A 22,043-nucleotide genomic window follows, 5' to 3' on the forward strand; every position below is an offset into this window, starting at 1 on the left:
CAAGAGCTCTTGTGTATTTGGGGCCTGATTCTGCTTGCATAATCCCAGGGCTAGAAGATATATTACGTTTGTCACCAAAGCTGGCTGTTTGATGTTCCCATTTGCCTCTCGGCACTTCTTGGCTGCTTCCTTTCCCTTTGGTTTTGGGTGTTATCCTCCTGCCTTTCACTTCTGCTGCTTTTTGCTCCTGAAGGATTCCTTCAGGCCAGGAAAGGGGTTTTATTCTGCAGCATAACCTCATCAGTAATGGATACGCTGAAAGACCTCTGAAGGAACAAAGAAGGGCAGTGCTGCCTTATAATTTATCTTCTAAACTTTTCCATTGATCGGGGCTTCCTGCCCAAGAAGGATTCTGGAGATAGGTTTGGCTTTTGTGTGTTCCTGGTCTGGCTCTCTCGCTGTGCCCGGGCCTGCAGAGCCGTGCTGGGGGTGTTTTCTTCGGAGCTCATTTCACATCTCTCCCCTCCATCCTCTGGCCCTGGGGTGGGGATGTAGCAGGCTGTCACCAATCTGCAGATCTCACATAGGTGTCTTGAGCCTGCAGCAACTGATTCACTTCACAGATACCTAGAGAAATGAAAAATGTGTTACTCAGGCTTCAAGCAGTGCTGTTTATTATACCAATATGACAGTCTCTGTGTCTGGTTACGGTGACAAGAACGAACAACAGACCTGAGGTGGTTAACTCCTAGATAGATCAGTGACAGGAATGAAGATGTCAGAGCTGATGTACGTGTGGTTTGACAGGTGAGGGAAGCCTCCCCTGGGAGCAGACAAGCGTTGGGGCTGGGCAGGCTCTGCCAGAGAGATGCCTTTGTGTCTCGCCGTGCCGTGGCTGTGACTCAGCAGGACACCAGCCGTTGGAGCCTGGGCGAGGGCGATGGTAGAAATCAGTCATTCTCTTATCAGTGGACTGCGTTTCGTTAGAGTTGAGCAGGGCCAGCATGCAGAGAGGGGCTGAGAGCTGCAGATCCCGAGGCATGTGGCATGGCTGCCCTCTTGGCAGGGCTATGCCTGGCCTGGGAGCTCCCCACAGCTGTGGCCCTGGCCAGGAGAGGACATCCATGAGGGGCACCCTGACACGCACAGGAATAACGCCCTGCACACAAGAAACCACTGGTGTAGAGAAAAGGCCGATCCTGGCTGGGCGCTGTCTCTCGTGTTGCTGGTGAGGGCCGAGAGGTGCCAGCGCTGGGTCCCGGCGTGCTGGCGGGGAGCGCAGCCAAGCGGGTGCTGCAGCGCGGGGGGGCGGGTGTGCCGGTTGTATAATCCTTACATAATTAGGGCTTTGTATGGCAGTTGTGGCTGGGAGGAGCCTCCTGCCGTCAAGGACTGAGCCCGATTATTTTCCGAGAACAAAGTCTTGTTACTAATTAGCTGCCCTGATAGTGGCTGCAGGGGGTGGCCACAGCCTGAAGTCCCTGGAGGGGCTGCCTCCCCCTCTGTGTCCCTGTAAGGTGGCTTTCCCAGTGCTTTGGGGGGAAGGAACTGATGTGTGTCAAGTGGTGGGAAAGGGCTTTGTGGCTCTCCTGGGTGTTGCAGCAGGCAGGGCCTGGAGGAAGGGAGTCTGAGCTTCCTCCTTGTTTCACCTGCACGGTCCTTGAGGGGTTTCACAAGGACTTTCCTGCCTTCAGCCTTGGGGTGCTCAGGTGTGTTGTAATGCCGCCTCTTTGAGAGGGTGCTCTGCGCAGACACCTCTCCTTCCTTTTTGCATGGCATCCATGGGACAGCTGCACCAGTTGCATACAGAGAAAGAAATGCAATATTTTCAGAGTATTCTTTTCTGCCTCAGCTGAATACAGGATGAGCCGGAGCACTCTGGCGATTGCCAGCCTCTGAGATAGTTGCTGTGCCACAGCTAGAGAACTGCTGTTCTTCAGGTGCCAAGTACAGTTAACTCTGGCATCACGTACACACCTCTCCAGGGCCCAGTGCACTGGGAAAACATCACCCCAGGGAGCATCTTCCAGCTTGTCAGTGCCTTTGCAGCTGGGCTTGCTTTGCAGAGTTGCTTCTCTTGCCGTGGGCACAGTTGTAGTTCAGTGTGTCAGTGACAGTGAGTGTTGCAGCTGCAGCTGTGCAATTAGTCTGTCTTGTGCCATCCCTCAGTGCTCCTCCCATCCTTGCTTTGACAGCTCAGTACTGGCTGTAGTAGTACTAGCTAGTACTAGCTAGTCTGACGAGCTGTTGCCTACAAACTGCATGGAAGCTCCCGATTCCCTGCAGTAAGATTTAACTGCTCCTTGCTCTTTGTGCAAGACAAAAGAGAGCTCCCAAAGCAAGAACTGACTCCTTGCTGCTCTGCATGCAGCTGCCTTCCTCACCAAGCATGCACATCCCTGTCCTTAGGCTGGGAAGCAATGCCCAAAGACCCAGCAAAATACTACTATTCATTCTGTAGTGAAATGATTTTAGAAGTAAACAAGTGTCTGTTTTTCAGTTGTATGCCTTCCCTGGAGTCATTGGAGTTGTGCTGGCAGAGAAGTTGGCCTCCCATAAGGAGGGTAACCTTCCAACCAGCCGTGTTAGCCAGGTTTTAACTGAGGAGTCAAGGACTTACATCTTACATGATGTTTTGTCTACTGAGAGGCCTCTTGCACTTTCTTGTGCGTACAACAGCCTCAGGTAGGGAATCCTCAGGTCTTATCCTGAATGCCAAGTTTTGTACTACTAGGAGTGCTAGCCTGTTGCTAGAACAGTGGATGATTACTTGTGTGTGCACAGATACTTGAACTTATTGAAGTTTGCCTTGGAGTGTGGAGGTTGGATGCAGCTATAACGTGGTTTCTTACACATCTCAGATTCAGGAGAAGGCTGTTACAGAAGCTGCACACAGTATCACAGTATCACAGTATGTTCGGGATTGGAAGGGACCTCAAAAGATCATCTAGTCCAATCCCCCTGCTGGAGCAGGAACGCCTAAGTGAGGTTGCACAGGAACATGTCCAGGTGGGTCTTGAATGTCTCCAGAGAAGGAGACTCCACAACCCCCCTGGGCAGCCTGTTCCAGTGCTCTGTCACCCTTACTGAAAAGAAGTTTCTTCTCTGTTATAGATGTAGGCTTGGCAGAAGTGGGGCAGGAATTATTCCATTGATTACCTGATGAGACCTGTTCAGCAAGGCTGTTCCCACACTCCCTCTAACCCAAAGACCAAACCTGTCATTGTACAAAAGAGTTTTTTGTGTGTGTAGTTACTGCTTCTTAATGTGTTTCTGTCCCAGTGTGGGTCCCAGTTACACAGCTTGGAGCTCGCCATGCTGGAGCACAGCCACACACGCCTGCAGCGGGAAGCCTCGCTTTTCATATGCTGTGAGATTTGTCTGTGTACACAATCAGAAGTTTGGTACAAAACAGCAACAAATAATTCCTAATAGTAACTGCCAGCTCGTTTCACAGGTGTGGTGGGAGCTGTTGCATGGTTAGATGGAAGTTACTTGTGATTTTATCATTGTATTAGTTCAGCTTTGTGAAAAACAGCTTTATTCATGTTAGTGGCAAGGAAGGTTTTAGCTGGGTTAATTTTCTTCCCAGTGGTTAGTATGTAGCTGTGTTCTGGATTTGTGCTGGAAGCAGTGTTGATAACACAGGGATGTTTTAGTTACTGCTGAGCAGGGCTTACACAGAGTCAAGGACCCTTCTGCTCCTCACCCCACCTCACCAGTGAGTGGGCTGGGGGCACAAGGAGTTGGGAGGGGACGCAGCTGGGACAGCTGATCCCGACTGACCAAAAGGACAATCCATACCATATGACATCCTACTTGGTATATAAAGCTGGGGGAAGAAGGAGGAAGGAGGCACGTTTGGAGTGATGATGTTTGTCTTCCAAAGTAACCATCACGTGTGATGGAGCCCTGCGTTCCTGGGAATGGCTGAACACCCACCTGCCCATGGAAGTGGTGAATGAATCCCTTGTTTTGCTTTGCTTGTGTGTGTGATTTTTGTTTTACCTATTAAGCTGCCTTTATCTCAGCCCATGAGTTTTCTCAATTGTATTCTTTTGGCCCTCTCTCATTCCACCAGAGGGACTGAGTGAGTGGCTGCGTGGGGCTGAGTTGCAGGTTGGAGTTAAACCATGACAGATGGGACCAGCCTTGGGAAGCCGGCTGTCCTCTGAATCCCACCGCGACTGAGTCAGTGTGATGTTTGGTAATGTTGCTAGTGCAGAAGAGATCTCAGTATCTAGATGCATAAGTGTCAGGAATGTGGGCTGAGGCACAGATTGTGTTCCTGACCTCAGAACTTGTATTGGCAGGACAAACACCAGCCTGGGCAGACATGGCTGTGGTGGATAAGGGCCTGTACTCAGTGCAGGGCCAAATTTATCATCAGATTTTAACTTTCAGGCTCCTGCTCAGATGAGAATTATCTTTAAAAAAAATACCATATGATCCAACCGTTTTTATGTTTCGGCAAATCTTGTGTTACACACCATTAAGAGGAAAGAAAAAGGTAAAATGCAGAGGTGGAATGAGTATCCAAAGGGATTGCATAAGAAATAGGGAAACGTACAGAGGAGATGCATAGTGGCCTTACCTTTGGATTTTGCTAGCATCACCATTGTGCTAAAGGAAGCTTTCCCGGCACAGTGTGGTGGCAGAGTCGCTGCTGGAAGAGGTGATGTGGGTAATTGCAGGGCTGAGAAGTGCTTCCTCTTCCAAACAAGCATGACTTTGTGCTCTCTGGTGCCTTGTCAAGGTCCCCTGGGCCCTGGGTGACATGGCAGCAGTGTAACTATGACAGTGTTTTTCTCCAGGATAGTCACTGGTTTAATGACTCATCACAGAGAATGTGATCACGTGTGCAGCCTCCCTCCTTCCCTTTGCCCTGTTTCACCCAATCTTTTGATCTAGTTACATAACCAGGAGTTGCAGGGGGTGGGGGGAAGCAAGTAGTACTGAAGAATTGCAGGTAGTGTGGCCAAGATGTGTCTGTGGCTCAAATAACAGAGCTGTTGTCTGAGAAGCCTGGGAAACTGGGTTTATTCTCAGCATGGTTCTCTGTCTGCAAGTGAGTGTGATGCAGGATGTCTGAGGCTGTAAGGTGGAGAAGGCATGGCAGGAAGACAGGGCTCCAAAACCTTGACGGTGGTAGAACTACCATGATTGCAGCAGTGAATCTGTTTGCCTTTAGCTTTGCATGCACCATAACTTCCCTGCATTCATCGTGAGCTCTGTTTCATTGCTTAAGTTGTGGATACCTGTTTCTTTCTATTATGTGTAAGACTGACTGGGACTGATGTTCACAGAAGTTCGAGCTGCTCTGCTGGTATTGGCTCATGGTGGGGTGAGCCCTGAGGTCCTAAATGGATTCTGACACAAACTTTGAGCAAATACTGGGGCAGGTCTGGTGGGATGTCTGGAGATGAAACTTGCAAACTTTGTGCTTTTGACCAAGGTGTGAATCTAGTTCTTGTCATCTCAGTTTTAAGAGGTGATGTTGGTGGTAAGGTTAATTTAATAGGCATATTAATGGGGCAGCTGTAGAGGTGCCTGTACTGAAGCATCCTTCATTTAAGCTCCCAGCTTTTTGAGAAGGGATGTTCTTTGTCTCTAGATCCCACGGAGTCACAATGTGATGCTTGTTGGTTCTGTATTACTTAATCTGCTGCATTCTTCTGAGCTGATGTCGTCTTTCCTTCAAACTTCTGAGTGTCATTTTAGTTCAGTCATTAGCTCAGATACACATTATAAGCAAGAAAGCTGATTATGAGATGAGGGTATCTCTTTGCCTGACACAAGGGGACAGGATGCTTCAAAGAAGCTATTAAAAGGCTTGTCAGAAACAGTTTACTTCAAGGGAAGCTTTTGAACAGAAACATTTCCTTTCTGTGCTCTGCAAACATTAGCTTGGTCACTGGCAGCCTGTTGAAGAGCAAAATGTCACATAGAACAAGTTGTCATTTCGCATAGTGCCTTAAGACTGAAATCAGCCACTAATGGAAATCTGAAAATAGGATAATGCAGAGAAAAAGAAATGCAGGTGATTTATAATGTGGAAAGAGTATTGCCACTTACTTTTTGTTTTCAGAAAAGCTTCCCAGAATTTACCACTCAAATCATGAGAGTGGAGCCTGGTGATAAAACCACTGAGCCACCTGCTAAGCCATGGCCCAGTGTTGGGACCAGATAATCTCTTGCATGACATGTTCTGCTAACTGGGAAGGCGGTTGCGCAGGTGTCATATAAATGGAAATTTCTGCCCTACTTGAATGCTGTGAATCAAAGAAAAAAGAGATTTGAGTTCCTTGTTTTTATCAGAGCTCATCAGGTCCCTGTAGGAAACCAGGCCCTGAGGGGCAGCAGACGTTCTATGTGGACTGAAGTAATTTTGCCTTGTTTTCTTTGCAGGACACTTTTGGACTGTATTAGTGGTGTTAGCCTTGGCTTTCTCTGGGAGCAGACCCTTCACTGTAAAACTTCTTAACTCTCTTTGAGTGGCACTGTTTTGACACTTGGAGAAACATGCTTGTAAACAAGTGAAACTCAGAATTATTGGTTCCCATTCAACTCAAATCCTAATGAGTGCTCATGTAAAAGCTAGCTGCCAGCTGTTGTCCTCATGTTGCTACCTCCTTCTCTTTTCAGACCAACCCCAGGAAGCCGTGTTCAGCAGTGACCATGTGGAACACACAGAGGATGGAGAATGGCAGCGCTCTACTTCAACTACCTCATCTCAGAGTGAGCGGGCAGAGCGACTCTTGCAGAACCAGCACAAGAGCCTGGCCTCTGAGGACACCAAAAAGAAGAGGGCTCAGAAACCGTCTCACATGCGGAGGAACATAAGGTAAGCAGCAGCAGGACGGAAGGAGCAAGGGTCCTATATAGCCTTTTCAGCAAAAACAGAATCTCTGGACTTTGCTTCTGAGCTACGTTTTGCCACTGCTGGCAAACCAGATGGCTTTTCTTTTCCAAAACTGTAGGATTTCACCAGTGGGAGTAGTATGTTCTCAGATTGGAGTGCTGCATGTGGGTGCGGAGTTCTTTGGTATTTCAGAAGAGCAAATATTTGGTTATGGAATTTATTGCAAAAATTGTGTCCTTGCTGCTGGCTTTAAGACATGCAATTGAAAAACAGCACAACCATTAAGTAAATATCCAGTTTCAGATATCTGCTGATGAGGATCCTATTGCAAACACCCTCTACTATCCCCAGTACTTGTTGGTAGGAATGCTGGTGCTGTGACTGGTGACTGAAATATTGGCAACCAGTGTCACCTGAATTTTATAAAGCAGTAATTGTTTGATTGTGCAATTCACCACATATATTCTGGGACAGGTTGTGAGGTGGTAGTTAACTATGAAATTTTGTTCAAGGGGATCTAAAATACTCACAGGAGCTCCTGTGGCAGCAAGTGACTCTTTGGCCTTGTATGTGATGTGCTGGTGGTCTTTGCTTCGTGTTTAAGCTTGTGCAGATTGATTTTTCTTATAGCTGAAGGAACATGCGTTCAGTAGGCTTTGTAAATGGAGGCTTCATTAGGATGGAGGAGATGTCCCTGCAGTGTGGGGTTGGGTAATTTTAAAGGCTGGTTTGAGGGAACAGGATTTCACTCCTGCTTGTACTGAACCTCTCACGTAGCAGAAGAGCCTTCATTTCTAGAGTTGCACATGTGAAACTGAAGTAGGGGAACAGCAACTTTTGGAAGCAATGAAAATTACCTGTAAAAGTAAGGTAATTTGAGAGCATCCTTTGAAACAATTGTTAAAGCCCTTACAAGTCCTAGTTCCTGAAAGTACTACTTCACAGTAGAATCAGTGATGGCTTTTGGGGGGGAATGCCTCTCATATCTTCTTTGCATGACTTTGTGCATTTTCTGTTTATAAACTGCAAAGCAATAAGTAACATCATTTCAGATAGAAGAGCTAGTGTATGATAACCTAGCTTAAGCTTACCCACTCACATTTTTCTTCCTTTCATTATTTTCCTTCTGTCAAACTTTTGGTTTTTATTTGAGTAATATTAGTGTTACCTATAGTTGGGAAGCACAGTCTTGAAGTAGCTGTAGAATTTGTCTATAGCTTTTGACAGTTATGTTCCTAGTCTGTGTCGCTGACAGACTACCTGGAGCTTGTCAGTCATCTTTTGAGACAACTCTATAGCTGTTCAGGTTTTTGGAAGAAATTGTTTGACTGTAACCAAATCTATTGGCTCCTGTGTCCAGAAAGCTGTTGCGTGAGGACCAACTGGAAGCAGTGACAAAAGCAGCCCAGCAGGAAGAGTTGGAGAGAAGGAAACGGCTAGAGCAGCAGCGGAAGGATTATCCAGCCACTATCCCAGCTGTACCCCTGGAGTTTCTTCCTGGTAAGCATAGGGAGATGCCACCCGAAGCAAGATGTTTAAGGATAGAAGCTGAATGAGGAAGGTACTGCCATGCTTGTCCATAATAGGACAAGGGGTAATGGTTTTAAACTAAAAGAAGGTAAATTCAGACTAGTTATAAGAACTAGTTATATGAAACTTTTTATGATGAGTGTGATGAAACCCTAGCCGAGGTTGCCCGGGGAGGTGGTGGGTGCCCCATCCTTGGAGACATCCCAGACCAAGCTGGACAGGGCTCTGAGCAAAGGGGGTTGGACTAGGTGAGCTTTAAAGGTCCTTTCCAACCCAGACCATTCTACGATTGGACTTTCAAGTGTAAACTCTTGAAAAAACAGTATCAAAGCACTTTTTGGTTCAGTGTGGTCGTTTCCACATCTGAGCTAGTTCTAAATCAAGATGCTGCATGGTGAAAGGTGCCCAGTAACTTCTGTTGAAGATACTTTGACAAGTTAATTGTGGTTAAGTGGGATGCTGGAACAGGTCTCTCATGTCTTTTGAAGTGGTATGGAGCTTAAACAAACGGACTTGACAGAAATGTCATGTCCTTGGTCCAGATCATATTTGAACTGTGAATGGTCTGGTAACGCATGGGTCTGGTAGTAGGGACAGCGGAACAATAGACTGGATGTATGTGTATGTTCATGATGTTAGACTGGATGCACATATGTTCATGATGTAACCTCGTCCTTTCTTGCACATTTCAGCAAGTAGTGAAACATCAGGCACTATAAATGGTTGTGTCTTCTGGGCAATATGTCATCTTGCATTGTCTTCTAACCTTGATGATTTCAGGGATCTAGTTGATAGCACAGCCTCTCAGACTGGTGTAAAGGGCAGAGAAGTGCAGCTAGAAGCTGTGTCAGGGGTACAGAGTTCTTGAGTTGGCTTTGCCTCTTGACAAAATGTCTATTCACCCTTAAGTACAAGTGTTCAAAACATTTTTACATGGGGGAGAAAGGAATAAAAGCTACTTAAAACACTAATAAATGCTGCAGAGTAGGTTGCTTCCCCAGAAGAACATCATTGCTTGCTGACTCGCTGCAGTGGTGCTTATTTGGCCCTTTTGAGTAAGGCTCTCTCTCCACATGGCAATGCTTAAACATACATACAAACAAACGGTCTTGATCAACAAAGGTCATTTATGATATGTGGGATGTAATTATTGCAGTGTCCCTACTAACAAAGAGCAATTATCCTCCCTTCAGCAGTTGATACTTTCTCAGCTGGATGAAAAATAGCTTTTATTTCTGAAACCTCCCCCCAAAAAGAATTAATAAAAAAAAAGGGGGAGGACTTTAGCATGTTGCATGGTCACTGTGCCACAGCCAGGGCATGCAATAGAGAGGGTGCCGTCAGCAATGGGCTATTGTTTTGGCATATTGAGAAAGAAGGAGATTGTGACCCAGGAAGCTGAGTCACAGCAGTACTGTAGACAGTGAGAGTCTGTTATGGAAAATTCCAGGGCTAAGTTATTGGAGCAAAAGTAGAAGGAATTACTGTCTGGTTTCTGAGCAATTTTGTCTCCTTCTCCATTATTATGAATTACTTACTGTTTGTAATTTATGTTTGTAGAGGACATCGTTTTCAGAACAGCAGAGGCTGCCCAGCTCCCCTCGCAGGTCCTGGCTGAGGAAGTGATCTGCCTGGATAGTACCAGCAGTGGCAGTGAGGATGATGCTAAAGGAAAAAATAGCATTAAAGATGGTAAGTGACCAGTTGCCTCAGACTGTTTATTTAGCCACAAGCCTCCCATTTTCATCTAGTCAAATGCTCCAGTTGTGAATAACTTCAGATTTCTGTAGGCTTATTGGTTTTCAAATATATGGCCAGTTCTGGCCTTTGAGTCCTAAACTGACATCTGTAACCTGGCCTGTCAGGCACTCTTGTGAACTTGTGTTTATTTCTGTTTTATAAATGCACTTAATTTTGCTCAGTGCTCTGCTGAAGAGTGCTTACGTGAGATGTGGCATCATCTGCTGTGTATAAAATGAGCATCTAAGTATTCAGATCTGCAACTGAAAGTGGGTTTTGTGTCCCTTGTCCCAAATGGTTCTAACCTGACTCCTTTATACCACTCCAGTAGAGTACTCCTGCCTGTTTTTCTTGGTGGTTCTTAGGCATTGTATCAACAGATAAAACATGTGTCTAGGTTTGGGAATTAGGCGGGTGTATGGAGGAGAATGTAAAACACTTACAGAAACTGTCTTGTTCTGTTTGGCAACTTTACAGAAGTGATTGAGCTGAGTTCAGGAGAGGATGATGCCCTCCAAATTGTGGACAGCAGTGACTCTGGCAATGAAGGGGAGGAGGATGGCAGTGAAGAGAGCAGTGGCTCTCACGTGAATGATGCCTTAAATCAGTCAGATGCTCTGGGGCAAGTCATTGTCAACATTAATCATCCACCAAATGAGGAGGACATTTTCCTGGCTCCCCAGCTTGCACATGCAGTAAAACCTCATCAGGTAGGCTTCATTAGCCTTGAAAATGGGATGCATTCAGGCGAGTCCACCTTGTAATCTCAGCAGAACTTCCTTGGTGAGCTCTGTGGCCACTCTGATTATGATGGTGGCTGTTGTGGACAGTCAAGTGATAAGGACAAATTAAAGGAAGGCCAGGGCTATGTATAACTGGCTGTTGTTATTGTCAGACCTTTATGTATTTACATGAACATCTTAAAAATAAAATTATATTTATCAACAAAATAAAAACCCCAAATTCAGATTCTCTGGCTACAAATGAATTTTGATTTTGTTATTATATTCTCAGGAAATTTTATGAGTATCTAAAAAATATTGATTTTCTGAACCTTCCTTAGATTAGTGTGCTGTAGTGAATGGAAACATCCCTTTTATGTTTTCATGGTTTAGGCGATCTTAATGTACTTGCCACTCTGTAAATACATACCCATATTGGTTTTTTTTCCTCCCACTGTTCTAATACCTTTTCTATCTTTCTCTCTAGATTGGTGGAATCCGATTCTTGTATGACAACTTGGTCGAGTCCTTGGAGAGATTTAAAACCAGCAGTGGGTTTGGGTGTATTTTAGCACATAGCATGGGCCTGGGCAAGACCATACAGGTCATCTCTTTCTTGGATGTACTTTTTCGGCACACGGAAGCAAAGACTGTTCTTGCCATTGTACCGGTAAGTAGCCACATGAAGGGTTGGCTGAGGGGCTGCCTGCATAACTTCTTTCTTTGCATAGAGAAGACTGATTAGTGTCCTGTCTTATGTCAAGCTCTGTCATACCCTTGCTGCTGTTCTCCTGCCTTCATTCCCTGTGTCCCTGAGTTTGCATGCTGTGGTCTGCTCCATCTGTCTGGGCACAGCTGGGTGTCATTCCCTATTCTCATTTTTGCTATTAAAATCCCAAGTGACTCATTTGGGTTTTTAAACCTTCCATGGCTAACTTTTTCAGGTGAATACTCTCCAAAACTGGCTAGCAGAATTCAACATGTGGCTCCCAGCGCCTGAAAACCTTCCTGCTGATTATAACTCCAAAGAGGTCCAGCCCCGCACCTTCAAAGTCCATATCCTGAATGATGAACACAAGTAGGTTTCAGTAAAAGCCCTTTAGCCGTTTTGACTGCATCTTATGGAACTGTTATCAGAATTGTTGTTGCAGACTGTTTAGTTTGGGCTGATTCTGTGCCCTCGACTCCCAGATCTTTCCCACCCAGCATTCGTTGTGGATGGTTTTCTTTCCTGAGATTTTTCACACATTCAGGGATTCCTCTATCCAATGCTGTAACTTTCTGTGAATTGTGTTGTCCTTGAGGGATTCTGGCAAGTTATACAAAGCTTCCTTGTCCAGAAAGGAGAAATCGGTGATTGCAGTTACAGCCTCGTGGGGAGTGTATTCTTGGCTTGTGGATCTCTGCTTCTTTCTGAGTCATTTTTCTTGCCTGGATCAGAACAGTGAAGAGATTCTAGGGAACTCTCAGTTCATCAGCTATTTTTATACCCTTATATGTTGAGGTCTTCACCTTCTGGGTAGAATGTACTTTGAATCTGCTGATGCCATGTGTTTACTGTTGGATGGGATCTGATGTGCTCCGGGAGGAATGAGTGCAGACAGTGTCTTGATCTGCACAAATTCTGAACAGGCTAGCAGGGAAGGAATAACTGAAGGACAGTAGCATTAGAAGAGACAACACCAAGAGATAATTGAATTATGATAACCACGCACAATAGCAGATTGTTCTGAAAATGTTTTTTGTAGATGCAGTGTCCTCAACGGCTCTTTAAAAAGGATGCTCTCAAGTTTGTTATACTTTTGTACATGACAAACTTCTACAGCTCAGTTCCTGTAAGAATTTGTCATTCTCAGCCCTGCTACTTGTGGAACATAAAAGACTTCTTTTCTTTTCCTCTGTTGCCAGATTGTCTCCTAAAAAAACTTCATTGTATTCTTCTCTCTGGTTTGATGTGAGAAAGTGCTTTGATTAATTGAACTGGTCTTTTTTCTCATCAGACTCCTATCCACTGGTTCAAAGTGAAACTGGGGAGAAAGCTTATAGGTTGTTTTGTTGATTGGTTTGCTTGTTTTGCAGGACAACAGCTGCACGTGCGAAAGTGGTGAACGACTGGGTGATAGAAGGTGGTGTACTGCTGATGGGATATGAGATGTACCGTCTCCTCTCACTGAAGAAGTCTTTTGCCACTGGTAGAAAGAAGAAAACAAAAAAACAAACTGGCCCTGTCATTATTGACTTGGATGAGGAAGACCGACAGCAAGAGCTTCTGAAAGGTGGGAGGCCAGGCCTTGAGAGAGAGAATGTGATCCCGTTGTCCAGCTGGCTGTCAACTCTGGCGGCACAGGGAGACAACCAGTAACATGCTTTTAGCATCCCTGACATGAGCAGACTTTGCTGGATAGGATTATGTCTTTGGAGACAGAAGGTTGTTGAGCTTCGGTTGAGTCTTTCATTTCTTGCAATAGGTGCAAGTAAGCATTGAAGTCTGTACTCCCAACTTGGGGATTTGTCTGTGTGAGATTTGCTAGTCTGAGCTGATGCAGGACAACCAACTTGATGCAATGCAGGTCATTGAGTGAAATCAAGGGACAGTCATGCTTGGTCATCACCATATTATGCTAAATTGGAGCTAGTGTCATCACATTTTATTTCCTGAATCAGCCTCGAATACTGCTTTTTTGTCTTTCAGAGCTACCCCTCTTTTTGTGAAGTTGGTGACCATATAAACCCAGAACTTTGCCTTGTTCATCTCTAACTAACACTTAATGTTCCTTGTCCTCAGGGATTGAGAAAGCTTTGTCTCGCCCTGGCCCAGATGTGGTTATTTGTGATGAGGGACATCGGATAAAGAACTGCCATGCCAGCACTTCGCAGGCCCTGAAGAACATCCGCTCCCGCCGGCGGGTGGTGCTGACTGGCTACCCACTCCAGAACAACCTCATTGAGTATTGGTGTATGGTAGACTTTGTCCGACCTGACTTTCTAGGCTCACGGCAGGAATTCAGCAACATGTTTGAGCGCCCTATCCTGAATGGGCAGTGTATTGACAGCACCCCTCAAGATGTCCGTCTCATGAGGTATCGCAGTCATGTCCTGCATAGCCTGCTGGAAGGCTTTGTACAGCGGTGAGTCCACAGGGGTTCTCAGTGGTGTATTCCATGCAGACAGCTCCTTTATCCCAAATTAGCCTGCTTGTTCACTGAGTTTATGCAGTACAGCTAATCGTGCTGCTTTATAGGGTCATTGAATCATTTAGTTGGAGAAGACCCATAAGACCATTGAGTCTGACCATTAACCTGGCACTGCCAAGTCCACCTCTAAGCCATGTCCCTGAGAACATCATCTGTATGTCTTTTAAACCCCTCCAGGGATGGTGGCTCCACCACTTCCCTGAACAGCCTGTTCCAATGCCTGACAGCCCTTACAGTGAGGACATTTTTCCTAATACCAAATCAAAACCTCCCCCGGTGCAACTTGAGGCCATTTCTTCTCATCCTATCATTTGTTACCTGGGAGAAGAAACCAGTTCCCACCTCACTACAACCTCCTTTCTGATAGTTGCAGAGAGTTATAAGGTCTTCACCACTCTGGACTCTTATTTCTGTTTTTCAGCTGCCATGGAAAACAGGACTTTAATCCCTTTTTTAACATTGTAACTTGTGCTAGAAGATTTTAACATTTCAGGTCTTTGTAATTGTGCTTATAGTTGGTATTTGGCAGCAGCAAGAGTATCTCAGAAACACTGTGTGTTAGAGAAGCAACTGGAGGTCTTTCTCCCTGCAGCCAGGTGGGCAAGAAGTCGAAATCTTACCCTACATGCAGCCACAGAGAGATTGGATTGGATTGGATTGGGAAATTCCCTTCCCTCTATTTATCTCTTTCTTTATTTCATCCACAGGCGAGGCCACAATGTGCTGAAGGTTCAACTCCCGTCTAAGGAAGAACATGTCATTTTGGTACGTCTTTCAAAGATCCAACGGGCCCTTTATACGGAGTTCATGAACCGGTTCCGAGACGCAGGCAACAGTGGCTGGCTGGGACTGAACCCACTCAAAGCTTTCTGTGTCTGTTGCAAGGTAGGTTTTGACAGGAGCTACAAAGAAATATTCTGGTATGCAAGGGAAAGGCAGGAATACAAGTGAAAGCAGGAGATAAAAGTGTGGCTGGCCAGGTGCATCTTCTGTCCCCAGAGTGCCCTGCAATAGCCCAGCAGAATTGTTATCCCCACTTCCAGAACTGGGGTGCAGGGATTTTAAATGTCTTTTTCAAATTCGTGCAAGAAATCTGCAGCCATCAGCTGAGCCAGCACTGGGCTCATACCTTAACCATTTACCAAACAAGCAGCTTCCTCGGTGGGGTGCGCAGAGGCCTTCTGTTTTGTTTTCAAGGAAAGAATTTGGCAGTTTTAAAGTCAGGAGAGCCTTGGTTAAGGTGATTTATACCTTGTGTCATGGAAGAGCCCTGATTTCTGTTTTCACTACCTTAATGCAGACTGGTTTTCTCTGCAGTGCTTCACAGTTCCATGTGGGGATGGTGAGGAGATGATCAAAGTATTAGTTCTTTCCTTTGAATAGCTGTGGGGGCTTTCAGTCCACAATCACTGGCAAGCGCAGGCCTAACCACTTTCTCTTCTGACCTCTTCAGATCTGGAACCATCCAGATGTGTTATATGAAGCTCTGCAAAAGGAGAATCTGGCAAACGAGCAGGATTTGGACGTGGATGACCTTAGCACAGCAAATACAAATTCCCGCTGCCAGCCTCAGGGAATTAAAGTCAAAACAGAGAATAATACTTTGGCATCACCAGTTGCAGAAGCTACCAATAGCAAGTTCCTCCAGAGCGTTGGCTTCAACCCTTTTCAGGAGAGGGCAAATCAGGTTGTTACGTATGAGTGGGTGAGTACCACTGCTGGAAACCTCTTTATGTGGAAAGTTATGATAAACATAGGCTAGATACTTTGGAAGACCGTACCTCTTTTTGCTAGGGCAGTTTTCTGAACTAAAGCAGAGAAAATACTCTTTTGTTTAAGAGTTGGGGATTTCTCTTACATTTTTTTCTACCACAGAGCATCTTGATAAGTATCTCTGCATGGTGCTGGGAAAGGCTTTTGGGACTCTCGTGAGGCAGGAGTGCAGGTGGCACTCTTTTATACCATTGTTTTCATCTGACCAAAAAGGCTGTGGATTTTTTTCTTCTAAAAATGTGTTAGATTCAAGTTTAATCTAGATAAGATGGTAGTAAATCTAGTGGGCTGGAGGAGAGGTCTTGAGCTCTAGTAGAAAGTCATGAGAGGTTAAGACGATACTCATTCATCCATACTCCAAGAAGTCTGTCATTCTGGAATGGGAGGTAGCAGCAGGACATTGTCACCTTGGCCTGACTGGGTGTAGATAATCTCTCTGCAATGACTCATTTCTCTCACCGTGAGACAGGGATGTTGAACTAAATAGGGAATGAGCAATTCCACCTATAATAGTCTCCTGTTTCTCGGTAGGCCAAAGACATCTTGTGTGATTACCAGATGGGAGTCTTGGAAAACTCACCCAAGATGGTGTTACTGTTCCACCTAATTGAGGAAAGTGTGAAGCTTGGAGACAAGATCTTAGTCTTCAGGTAAGCAAAGTATCAACAGCTGATCCTACACTCACCAAATGCTTGAGTAGTTGGACCCTTCCTGATAGTAGGAAGTTGTTACATGGGATGAATGGTGTGGCAGTTTCCCTTTTCTCCTTTGTTATATTAGATCCTACTTTTCCTCTGTGAATTTTAAACTTCTGCCACTATTGATTTCACCAGTGAGAGGTGTGCTGCCACAAACAGGGTTTGACAGCTGTCAATGCTGTCATGGTTGGGGAAGAGTTCTCATACGCTACTTCTGCTGCTGTGGGGGCTTTCTCCTGAACAGAGATCTTGGTTTTGCAGCCAGAGCTTGTCCACCTTATCTGTCATTGAAGAGTTTTTGGCAAAGAGACCAATGCCAGGTCCTCCAGGCTCAGATGGAGGAGTTCACAACTGGGTCCGAAACATCAACTATTACAGTGAGTGCAGCCAATCCTCCTCTTTTGGTGTGACATTGTTTGACCCTCCATGATGGACTAATTCTAGAAAGTCACCCACCATCTTCTTGTAGTTGTCCCTGGGTGTGAAAATGCTCTTCTGAAACATTTTTCTGATGGAACCTCTTTCAGATTGTTCTTGCTTTAGTTGCTTGGGAAGGCAACGCCAGTTTGATAGCAACTGATAACTTCTAAATATTTTTGATATCTTACTCAGAAGATGTTAGACACCTTTAACATCTCACACACCAGCACTTTTTAAGTTTTAGAAGATACTTTTTGCTTCCTATGTGGCTATTTTCTAGATCTTGCTTTCCAAACCAGAATCACTGTGGAGTGCTTTCCTTAGCCTGGGGCTTTGAATTCCTCCTCCTCTCTTCTCAGCTTTAAATCTTGTTCTGGCATGGGTTGTTGCTTTGTGTGGCTACTTTAAAGGCCAGGACTGAGAGGAGGGGTAGATTACGGTGTCCCTGATTTTTGCTGAGCTGCCAGAAGCAAGCTGCTGCCCAGGAACAGGGACGTGACACCCCTCTGCATTCCTTTAAACCACCACTCTCTGTGCTCAGATCCAGTCTATGGGGTTTTGCCAAAGGCTTTCACAATTTTGCTTTTGCTTGGTTCCTTGAGCTTCTAGCATACATGAGGCCTTTGTGCCTGCTGCTCTTGCCTAAAATGGAGCCTAAATGTGCTAGGTGCATTGTAGTACTCCCAGTCCTGGCCTTGCCAAGCTTGAGTAATGTTTTGCTTGATCTTTCAGTTGAACAAATCCCAACCTGGCTGGCTGCATTGCACCTGTCTGGCAGGGCAAATTAGAGATGCAGAATGGTCCAGTGGAGTTCCTAGAGTGCATGACTTGAGGAAGACCTAGAACTGGTTGGAAACCAGTACCAAATTCAGTATTTAGGAAGTGGGTTTGTTCTCATGAGATTCTTCCGAACATACAGAACTTCCAAACGTGTCCTTTTTTCTTCTCAGGACTGGATGGCAGCACCTCTGCCTCGGAAAGGGAGCGGCTGATTAACCAGTTCAATGACCCCAGTAACACCTCTGTTTGGCTGTTCCTTTTGTCCACACGGTAAGTTGGCTGGAGCAGAAGGCTGCAGTGGAGGACTCATGCTGGAGCTCTGTGTGCATATGGGTTTTCAATTCTTAAATTCCTTTGTAGTGTGCTCTCAAGACTCTGTGGGATGATAGTGTGATGACTATGCCTAGAAACTCTGAAAATTGGCCAAGGCAGCAGTCTGAAATTTGCCTTTAATTTGAAATTTGCCTTTAATTTCCAGTGCTGGGTGTTTGGGTGTCAACCTCATAGGAGCAAACAGAGTGGTGGTGTTTGACGCTTCTTGGAACCCATGCCATGACGCACAGGCCGTGTGCCGAGTATACCGCTACGGGCAGAAGAAGCCATGCCACATTTACAGACTGGTTTCTGATTACACCCTTGAGAAGAAGATCTACGACCGTCAGATCTCCAAGCAGGGCATGTCAGGTAAGTGTGGATATGGTGCTCCACTCTTGGCTTTCACTCCTTTTGGCTCCTTCAAGTCCTGTTTCCTTGGGATTTGTAATGTTTTTTAAGGTTGAAAATCAAACAGCCAAAGAAATAACAGGCATGTTATCTTTGGGCTGTGTTTGATGTTATGAGTTGACAGTGACATGAGACCCTGTAAGAAATGCAGGGCAGAGCAGTAGTGTTGTAGAGCTGGCCTTCTGCCGAAGGGATGCGCTGCCAGACTAGTGCATAGCCAGTTGTCTTCCTTGCTACTCCTCTGGTTACTGTAAGAGACTGGAGACTTGGGGGTGCTCATCCTGTGCCTGGGTGCTACTTGTCTTAAACTGGGCATTACTTATTCAAAAGCTCTATACCTCCGTCTCTCCAACAGCAAGAGAGGGAAAATGACCAAATTTTTATATATATATATATATATACACACACCTTTTACTGATAGTGCTTACTTAGGAGCCAATAATAATTAATTAATTCCAGTTCTGAGTTCTCCTTATAACAAAAGTATCTTTTGTGCTGACTTGTGCCAGCTGTTGAGCTGCTCTTGTTGAGCGTGCAACTGAGGGTTGTGGTGACCCAAAAAGAGTTCTGCTGCCTGCATCCTTTGTCTCAAAACCCAACTCCAGAGGCAGCAGCCCAGCATGATTGGCTCAGTGTGCTGTCTTGCACTTGAGCTGGAGTCCTCTGGCTCCTAGGAGGATCATGGAGGGTATTTTCTCCATGTGCTCCTGTTTGCCCTGTGTGTAGAAAGGAACATCTGGGGAAAACTTTCAGGCTCTTGTGAGAGGGGGACGGTGAATTTCTGAGCTTTTGACACAATAGAGTTCTGTGAATTGCAACACCTGGTTATTAACTTGAGCATTTTTGGTGGGATTTGTGGGAGGGCACATACTGATGTGGCTGCATTCTGTCCCAGAGCTTGTACATTTTCAGCCTTGAGATGTGTGATGGGGCACCAGCCATAATTAGCCTCAAGTTCCTGCATGCCAGGAGCTCCATGACCTGCACTGCATTGCTGTGCAGTGTGGAGCGCAGGGTGTTTGTCAGCCTGACTTGGTCAAACAGGCTCATCTCTGAACATGGCTGATGATTTTTCTCCCTGCCCTGACATATACAGAAGGCTTCTGAGGACTGGGCAGATTGCAAGGACGGAGCTGTATTTGGGCAGGAGTGTAGGAAGGGCAGCAGGCAACAGTACCACTCTTTTCACTCTCTTTTCCAGATCGGGTGGTGGATGATCTGAACCCAGTGCTGAACTTCACCCGACGAGAAGTGGAGAACCTGCTGCATTTTGTGGAAGAGGAATCCAACCCTGCTCAGCTCTCCCTCAATCCAAGCAAGATGAAGGAGTCTGTTCTACAATTAGCCTGTCTCAAGTATCCTCACCTCATCACCAAGGTAAGGCAACCTGCTTCCTGGCTGGCACAACATGCACAGGCAGGAGGAGATCTGGAAGAGTCTGGCTGTTTGAAGGGGACATGGTGGCAAGAAGGACACATCTGTGTGCTGGTGGGAATAGGTAAAAAATCCTTCAGAGAGGGCTCTAAGAGCCCTGCCCTTCCCCACAATATCTTCTGCACATTTAGAACCATGTCTGTCCTGGACAGATTTGGGGGCCGGTTGTAGGGCACTGTTTTCAACTTGCTGCTGGGTGGGAAGGTGGCAGTGGTACATCCCAGCTTGCTGCAAGCTGTCTTCCTGGGGTGACTTTAAAATAAAGCTGGGACAGCCAGCACTTGCCTGCATTATGAAGAGTGTCCCTGTCAGGGTAGTGCTGCAGAGTGGGACTGTGGCCAGGTGCCACAGGGCTCTGGTGGCTCTGTGACATCTCAGCAGGCTCCATGCTTGTGCTCTTTGCCTGCCCGTTGACTGGCATTTTTCGCTGTGTGCTTGTGGTAAGTGATGGACAGGCTTAGTGATGGTGAGTGATGGCTTAGCTGACTCTGTCACTTTTCAAGCTGAGCCTTGATCACATTTGCCCCACACATGCTTTGCCATGACCAGTTCTGCCTCCCAGCTCCCCTCTTCCCTGCTCCAGCCAGGTATGGAGACAGTGCTGGTGCAGGGATCAGGTAGCTGCCATTTGGGGCATGTTGGTTCCCTCTTGTGGTGTGTTGCTGTCAAAGCCTCAGTGCTGTGGGGTTGCAGGAGCCTTTTCAACATGAGTCACTGCTGATCGACCGGAAGGAGCACAAGCTGACCAAGGCAGAGAAGAAAGCAGCCAAGAAGAGCTATGAGGAGGAAAAGCGAGCATCCGTCCCCTACACCCGGCCGTCCTACGCACAGTATTACCCAGCCAGTGACCAGAGTCTGACGAGTATCCCTGCTTTTAGCCAGAGGAACTGGTGAGCACCTGCCTTGTCCCCTTCTTCCCATGCTGTAGACGTGAAATGATGGGGCAGAGGATGCTCAGCCCTGTCAGTGGGGGCACTGCACTTCCCTCCCTCCTCTCTCACTAGGCGACCAGCCCTCAAGGGTGAGGACAAGCCGGTGGCAAGCGTCCGCCCAGTTCAATCCACACCCATTCCTATGATGCCCCGGCACGTCCCCATGGGCAGTGCAGGATCAACCTCAAGTTCCAACCCTGCTGTCAACTTCCCCATCAACTATCTACAGCGAGCTGGTGTCCTTGTACAAAAGATTGTCACTACCACAGGTGAGCTGCTGGTGCTTACAGTGAGTTGAGTTGTGATGCCCACGGTGAATTGAGGAGCGAGTTGTTGATGACCATGTGTGCTGTGGGCAGATGGGCATCAGAGCCACTGATACTGCTTCTCTGCATTCGAGGGGTTCCCCTGTACCTGGAGGACTTACCCTGCAAGGTGTGCAAGGAGTATGGGCCTGGCAGGCTGTTGGGAGTGAACTCCCCATGAGGAGACCTGCAATACTGTCACCAGTCGCCCCTGTTGGGATAGGGGAGATGCTGTGCTGGAGTTGCATGGCTTTTGTTTCCTCGGAGCCTCTGCTGCCTTCCTGTGCTGCTCAGAACTCAACCCAGGGCTTGCTTCCAGCATAGTGTGTAGTAGAGACAACTGCACTGCTAGCAGAGGTGTTCAGTAGTTCGCCTCCCTGGTCCTGAGTGTGGCTGGTGTGTAATTTCACATACATTGTTCTGTTCCTTCCCCCATTGCCAGATATTGTGATTCCGGGTACAAACACATCCACTGATGTACAGGCAAGAATCAGTGCTGGCGAGAGCATCCACATCATCCGAGGGACAAAAGGTAGGTCTCTCTGTCACAGTAAGACTTGGGGATAGGGTCCTAGCTGATGCTACTTGGTAAAGAAAGGGGTGTAAAAGCATGAATCGGTCCCTTGAGAGGAAAGGAAACAGGAAGGGCAGGAGATCTGGACTTTGCAGTGGCTCTGTTGCAGCCCATGATTTGGATATGCTGTTGTAGCTGATGCTTCAGGGCTATTGCAGCTGTGGCTGCTCCTGCCTCTGAGAGGAGCTGTTGAACTTTGTGGTAGGGTATCTCATTCTCAAAACGCCCACTTTGTGTACTGGGGTAGCCAAACACTTACCAGTGCTCTCAGAACAAACTTAGTCCCAAGCATGAAGATCCTTATTTCCCACAGACAGCACATTGGGAAGGGATGAGCTCCAACCTGGGAAAGCTGAAGGGATGGAAATGAGGAGCGAGAAAGGGGGCAACAGCCCCCTGCCGATCCCCTGCACAAT

At 46.5% G+C, this 22,043-nt stretch overlaps 1 protein-coding gene across 2 annotated transcripts in view; it reads left to right on the plus strand.

Moving 5' to 3' along the window:
• The window catches only part of RAD54L2 (RAD54 like 2), a 63,638-nt gene that overhangs the window by 37,984 nt on the left and 3,611 nt on the right, over positions 1-22,043 (plus strand). For both annotated transcript variants that reach the window (XM_080350712.1, XM_080350711.1), the window contains exons 3-20: positions 6,586-6,784; positions 8,163-8,302; positions 9,893-10,024; positions 10,550-10,782; positions 11,282-11,464; positions 11,739-11,872; positions 12,874-13,070; positions 13,580-13,922; positions 14,696-14,873; positions 15,442-15,693; positions 16,293-16,411; positions 16,721-16,836; positions 17,830-17,929; positions 18,138-18,343; positions 19,584-19,759; positions 20,510-20,706; positions 20,821-21,017; positions 21,496-21,585. In XM_080350712.1, coding sequence (XP_080206838.1) covers positions 6,586-6,784; positions 8,163-8,302; positions 9,893-10,024; positions 10,550-10,782; positions 11,282-11,464; positions 11,739-11,872; positions 12,874-13,070; positions 13,580-13,922; positions 14,696-14,873; positions 15,442-15,693; positions 16,293-16,411; positions 16,721-16,836; positions 17,830-17,929; positions 18,138-18,343; positions 19,584-19,759; positions 20,510-20,706; positions 20,821-21,017; positions 21,496-21,585 — 3,192 coding nt within the window. The remainder of the gene's footprint in view (positions 1-6,585; positions 6,785-8,162; positions 8,303-9,892; positions 10,025-10,549; positions 10,783-11,281; positions 11,465-11,738; positions 11,873-12,873; positions 13,071-13,579; positions 13,923-14,695; positions 14,874-15,441; positions 15,694-16,292; positions 16,412-16,720; positions 16,837-17,829; positions 17,930-18,137; positions 18,344-19,583; positions 19,760-20,509; positions 20,707-20,820; positions 21,018-21,495; positions 21,586-22,043) is intronic.

This window comes from Nesoenas mayeri (genome assembly GCF_963082525.1).
Source record: "Nesoenas mayeri genome assembly, chromosome: 10".
Lineage (NCBI taxonomy): Eukaryota > Metazoa > Chordata > Aves > Columbiformes > Columbidae > Nesoenas > Nesoenas mayeri.